The sequence below is a fragment of the Prunus persica genome, chromosome G8 (genome assembly GCF_000346465.2).
Source record: "Prunus persica cultivar Lovell chromosome G8, Prunus_persica_NCBIv2, whole genome shotgun sequence".
Taxonomy (NCBI): domain Eukaryota; kingdom Viridiplantae; phylum Streptophyta; class Magnoliopsida; order Rosales; family Rosaceae; genus Prunus; species Prunus persica.
Window position 1 is genome coordinate 6,052,213 of NC_034016.1, and position 6,843 is coordinate 6,059,055.

The following is a 6,843-nucleotide window of genomic DNA, read 5'->3' on the forward strand; positions in this document are numbered from 1 at the left end:
TAAAGTACCGTTATGTTGCTCGAGCGCCTGTAGTTTCTGCTCGAGCAGTAGAGCCTAGTCAAAACTAATTTAACTCTTTTGATCGTATGTTTCCTTCAATCTTTCCACATGTTCAGGTGAGCCAACATCAGCAGACATGTGTGTAAAGATTTTTTTTTGTTGTTGGTGTTTTTGATAAAATTTTTTGCATATGTGTTAAACTGTGATTTGCAAGGAATAAGAATGTCTCCTTCCAAGGAATGAGGGAAGTAGTGTCCCTTTTTTAATTCATGTAGCCCTTCCACCAAAACCATAATTCTCTTTCTCATCTAATGGGTTTTTTAGGTTATGTTTTTTTGTTTTGATGGGTAATGATTCAAGTTTTTGCTTGGTTTCATTTTCATGGCTCTCCTCATTCTCAATTATTTGAGCCTTGTAATTTGGAAGAGAGAGTTAAAGAATTGAGATTTAAAAGGGAGCAAAAGACTAAAGGTTTAGACCAAAAAAAGAAAATGTGGATTGCAGGTGAGGATTAAAGGCAGGTCAATCATGGGATGAGGAGGATTGAAGGTTCAACCAAGAAAAGAAAGAAGGAGGAGCATTTCAAGGGAGAGAATGGAAGGGAATAGGAAAGGAGAAGTCAAAATACTTGACAGGTGGCGGCATTTGATTGCATTGGGATATTGATGTGGTTTACTGACCAGACGTACAAGTGCCAGGGAAGTTTTTCTACTTTCCATGCCTGGTGGGTTCCTCATATTTATTTAAATTCTTGTAACCCAAGCTTCATACTAAGTGTCAATTTGGCATTAATTATTTGGGTTGATAAGTGATTTTTTTAAAATTTTGGGAAGCCTAGTCCGTTTGGTAAACTATGAGAAAATTACTTAAAAATTATTGTGAGAGAAAGCTATAAGGGAAAACAGCTAATCAGGTGCTTCATTTTCTGATTATGCAGGAATTAGTTTCGAAGAGGCTCTGGGTTTAATGATTATGCAGCAATCATTTTCTGATTATGCGGGAATCAGTATCAATAACACTTTTAACAAAAAGTTTACCAAATGGCAAACTGCTTTCTCTCACAAAATATCCGACAGCGATTATTTTTACAGCATAGCAATGCCAAACCGGCCCTAAGTGCCAGTTTGGCATTTCTTATTTGAGGTGATAAGTAATTTAAAAAAAATTGAGAAGCCCAGTCCGTTTGGTAAACTATGAAAAAATCACTTATTGTTAAAAATTGATGTAAGAAAAAGCTATAAGAGAAAGCAACTAATGAGGTGTTTTTATTTTCTGATTATGCATGAATGAGTTTTGAAGAGGCGCTGGGTTTAATGATTATGCGACAATCATTTTCTGATTATACAGGACTGAGTACCAAGAACACTTTTAACAAAAAGTTTACCAAACGCCAAACTACTTTCTCTCACAACTGATTTCTCTCACATCAAATCTGATTTCAGCATGATTTTTTAATAGATTGTAATTACATGATTTTAATGTAATAGATTTTAGCATGATTTGTAATTACAAGATTTTTTTATGATTTTAATAGATTGTAATTACAAGATTTTACTTATGATTTTTTAATTCATATGTAGGACTTTCTTGTATTCTCCAAAGTAGATTTCACCGAAGTGTGGACTGGATTCAGGTTAGCCATCCTTCATCCATTAGTTAAAGGATGCCAAGCCTTTAAAGAAGCAGAAAGTTGAAGTTACACCAATCTTAGCTCAAATTATCATTACTATCTGTCATGTATGGCTTTCTTCAAATCATCCTGTTCTAGAGCTAAAACCATATTGGTCCCAAAATTCAAACATAACTTTTATTAAACTAAAACCATATAGCTATTAAGTTTTGGATAGAGAACTTGGTCTGGAACTGAGAATTGACGTAGGAACAAGCTACAACAAGGAAAAATCTTGAATTAATTGAATTTATAAATATTACAACATACAAGGTGATTGAATCAATTCAATTAAGAAACTGGACAGCTGAAAACAACTCAAAATGGTCCTGCTATGACATGATACTAGTACAGAACACTTGTCACTCAAATTGATTCCACAAATTGACTAAAGAAAGACAAATAAATCAAAGGAAATAAATGAGCTAAAAAATCTATCGAGAAAAATGCACGCATATTGCATAATATGAACAACTATTGAAAGCAACGTATCTGAAATTATTGTTTAGATATCTGAAGGTAAGCCATCTGAGTCACCTTTTTTTATTGGGCAAAGAGATTATCCGTAAGATGAAAGCAAACAAACAGTATAAACATGAAGCCAAAAGAAAGGTGGAAAACACCTCTGCAACCAAACAACCAAGAGAAAAAGAAAACAAGGACAACTATCTGAGTTTATCCACTAATACAGAAGGATCGAGTCTGGTTAAACCAAAGCCCTTGTAAAGACATCAGTACCTTGTTTATCTTCATTTGTTCATCTTCCCCAAAAACAAAAAACGTGAGAATCAGGCATAGGAGGGTGTGATTTTTTATGGGGTTTGTTATTTATATCACCCACTCAAAAGTCTCATACAATACACCATTTAATGAAATACTTCAAAATCAATAAGTTTTTTAATACCACCGTACTTTTCCTTATCTTTTAAAAGTCCTAATTAAATACCACAAGACTTGGATAGATTATTTAAAAATCTTAATTGAATATCACCAGATTTTTATTGATTACTTAAAAATCCTAATTGGATACCACTGGACTTTTAAGCTTCAAAACAATCTATTAAAATCTCAATCGAGGACACCCCCAATCTCAATTGAATACACCCATGTTAGTTTTCAGATAATTAAAAAAAAAAGTCCAATATTTGTTCACTTAAAAATTAAAAATTATGGAATTTTTCTGACAAATTATAATAGTGTTGAATTTTACGAGAAATTATAGAATGATACAATACTACCACGTCAGCTGGTAGTACTTCCATTCAAAATATGCCATATGTCATTTTTTTATAAAAATTATAATTTTTTTTACAGCTGGATTTAATACTTTCTTTTTAACTTTAGAATAAGATTTTTTTAATTTTAAAAAGAGAAAGAACCCAAAGAAGCCGCCGGAAACCACCTCCCACCACAACTCAATCCCCATCCTCGCACTTCTTCCACCCAACCCAATAGTCCATGGATTAAGAAAATAAAAATTAAGAAAGCAAGCTCATTAGGGACTCGACAAGTTTCTGTATGTGATGGTTATTTCTTTTTGGGTTTGTTGATAATCATTTGTACAGAAACCACAAAGGAAATAATCAGTTTTTGTTATTTCCAGTGATTTCTTTATGTGGTTCTTGTTTTAGATTAACTAGGTGGCCAACCAAAACCCTTGTGCGATTGGGTTGGGTGGTTGGTAGTGCAAGGTAGGAAGATTTGGGTTGTTGTGGGAGTTGGTTTCCAGCGTCTTTGGTTTTTTTGTTTTTTAAATATTATTCTAGAGGGCAAAAGTCCAGCCGTAAAATAAAACATTATAAAAAATTTTAAAGTGACACATGGTATATTTTGAATGGAAGTACTATTAACTGACGTGGTAGTACAGTACCATTCTATAATTTCTCGAATTTTACAGTCAAAATAGTTTTCCACACAGTATTTGTTTTATTATTAAAATAATTTTAAGGGTGTGATGGTTAAAAAAACACATTTAACATAAAAATTATATAAGTGAAAGTAAAATTGCTTTTCTTTTTACTATATACTTGAATAGAAAAGTCATTTCAACATAATATCTTTCTCGGTACTTTGACTAAACTATATTTTCTTTTTGAGAACTAATCAGCCACATAACTCACCATCAAACCATGGATACATGTTGAGGATGATGAGTCAAGGGTTCCAGTAAGTGCTTCTCTTATTATTTTAGTTCTATTCTATTGCTTTGTATTTGGTATTCAATTTGGCATCTCCTTAACTTGGTTTTATTTGTCATTAGTGCCTTTTTCCATTCTTTTCGGCTTGATCTTCTAATTGTGTAATTAATTAACTGCTAATTTTTGCTTTTGCTTTGTTTACTGAAAAAATTTAAGAAACATTTGGCAAAATCTCTTATTATAATCACAAAAGTGGGCTGGAATAAAAGGAAAGACAATAAAAAAAAATTAAAAAGAAAAATTAATATGACTTTGATTGATCAGATGACATATCCACCGTTGACTCTAATGACTTGGCCGTTGACCCACTCCCCAGCATCCCCTGCCAAGAAACCCACCACCTGAGCCACATCCTTGGGCTCCCCCAGCCGATTCAGAGGGCAAGCCTCTGCAATCTTCTTCACCGTCTCCTCACTCTTCCCTGCGAAGAACAACTCCGTCGCAACGGGCCCCGGCGCCACGCAATTCACCGTTATCCTGCTCCCCTTCAGCTCCTTCGCCAAAATCTTCGTCATCGTCTCCGCCGCCGCCTTCGACGCCGCGTAAGCTCCATATCCTGGCTTCAGCGCCCGGACGAGCGAGGTCGAAATCGCGATGATTCTGCCGCCGCCGCCGCGTCTCAGCCTCCTCGCCGCCTCCCTAGATACCAAAAATGCCCCTCTGGCGTTCACGCTGAAGGTCTTGTCCCAATCCTCCACGCTCGTCTCGGCCAAAGTTGGAAGCTTTGGGTTCAAAATTCCGGCGCAGTTCACGACGATGTGGGCTTGGGTCTCGAATTCTTGCTCTGCTCTGTCGAAGAGATGCTTTACCTGCTCGGGATCTGAGACGTCAGCTCGAACTGCAATGGCTTTGGATTGGGTATTTTCGCAACTGTTGAGCTCGGAAGCTAATTGGTCTGCTTGCGTTGAATTTGAGGAGGCGTAATTGATGACCAGCTTGGCGCCGAGGGAGTGGAGTTGGGTTGCAATGGCGCCGCCGATGCCGCGCGAGCTTCCGGTGACGATTGCCACACGGCCGTTGAGGGGAAGGGAAGAGGAAGAGGAGTTTTGGGCTTCGGGGCCGGTGATCTGAGCAGCCATGGGTGGCTACATGGAGATGGATCTGCTCTGCTGAGGTTGTGTGTGTGAGTTTTGTTGGTGTTGGGTGGTGTGCAAGGTTTATATAATAATATTTCTAGGCACATACATAAGCCACATCATGGATGACGATTTTGATAGCTTCTACCATGCGGCACCTTCAATAGTGCACCAGGTGTACCCATGCATCATTTGTCTTTTATGATACTCTCAGAAAAGGTCATGTAATTATACCCTTTTTGTTTGGCAATTGGCATATAATTGGATATATTATTTTTCAATTGAGTTTATTCTTTTTAACTCACGATGACATACTTATGAATTTCGCAATTGTATTTGTTTGCTTTTATAAATCTAAAGTTACCGTTTTAAACTCTTTTTTTATGAAAACTGTTTGACTTTTTTTTTCTTCTGATTTCGATATGTCACCTCATTGTAGCTTTACTCAAGTTCATTATGAGTTGCTGTTTTTATTTATATAAATTATAATGGCTAGTTGTGGTTAATTCCTCTGTATTTTATGCCTAGTTTTTAAAAATCAATTGAGGTTGATAGTTTTAATTTTTTTGTTTATTTTGTTTCATAGAATTGGTGAATGCGCATCAATATTTATTTGAGAGCTTGAAAGTCTTTATCCATCAAATTTTTTCACCTCGAGTTCTATATATTTAATTGGTTGAAATCAATTTCTAAAATAAGAACTATATTACTTGCTGATATCTATGTTACATGGTTGTACTTTTGTAGACATCCACGAAGTATTATAAATTTATATTCTTTTCCTAACATGGCCATGTATTTTATATTACATTGTTAGGATTAAAATCAAGAAAAACGAGTATAAAAATAGAAAGTTTACAAGTTTTCTCGTAGATTACAAGATTTTCAGTTGTGTTTACAAGGATAATGACATAATTTTACTCGTCCAAAGTCCATTCTTATCTTGGTACTATGTATCATTTTCTTTATAAATTAGGGTATTACAGTGTTATGGATTAGGGTGGACTATAATGTTGTTACAATTATTTCAATTATTTCACAACATTTGTAGATTTTTTCATGATTCATGAGTTAGAGGTTGCTTTATATAACTTGTAACCAAAATCAATAAAACTTGGTTAACTTTATATAAATCCAATTGGCAAAACTGAAATATTTTTTTTCACTTGTAACCAAATACAATTTTTGAACATCTAAACTATTCTTTTTGTTTTGTTATTTCTTAAATGTGAATAAATTACTATAAGGAACTAAAATACAACTGCGTAGTATAACTCGTTTACGTGTTTAATATCAATCAATGATAAGATATTCAACTTTTAAGACATAATATCAATAAATATTCACTTATATTATAATAAATATTATATGACATACTCTGAAGCCACACTATTATTACTTCTCAAGATGACATATTATTATATAAAAATATATATGTATTCCTGCTTATTCTAAAAATAACTTTAAACAAATGTCTTTATAACAAAAGATGACTCATAGCATCATCCAACAAAAATTTTCCTTATGATCCTTCTCTGTTTTTGGGTTCATATCTTTGTAATATAATTGGTTCATGTTCCAATCAATAAAAAAAATTGTTAAATAAGAATATACAATAATATAATAATTAAATAATATATATGCACTTTATAATCAATATATAATATATAAATATGATATTTACATATAATATATACAATTTCAATTAAAATACTCAAAATTTTATATAAGAATGTAACATAACAAAATACTAAATGAGATAATAAAGGGGAAGAAAGTGATTGAGTTACCATCTCATTTGCTTCTCATATACAAAATTTTAGAATTCAAGCTAATTCTAAATAATTTGGGAGAAATGTCTTAAAACTAAAATTATATATTATTTCTTGAATATGACTCA

General features: G+C 33.6%; 1 protein-coding gene across 1 annotated transcript; it reads right to left on the minus strand.

Annotated features, from left to right (window-relative positions):
• LOC18766981 (short-chain type dehydrogenase/reductase) lies at window positions 4,018-5,038 on the minus strand. Its single transcript, XM_007201238.2, has one exon. It carries the CDS (start codon window positions 4,944-4,946, stop codon window positions 4,128-4,130), a length of 819 nt encoding a protein of 272 aa, XP_007201300.1. The 5' UTR covers window positions 4,947-5,038; the 3' UTR covers window positions 4,018-4,127.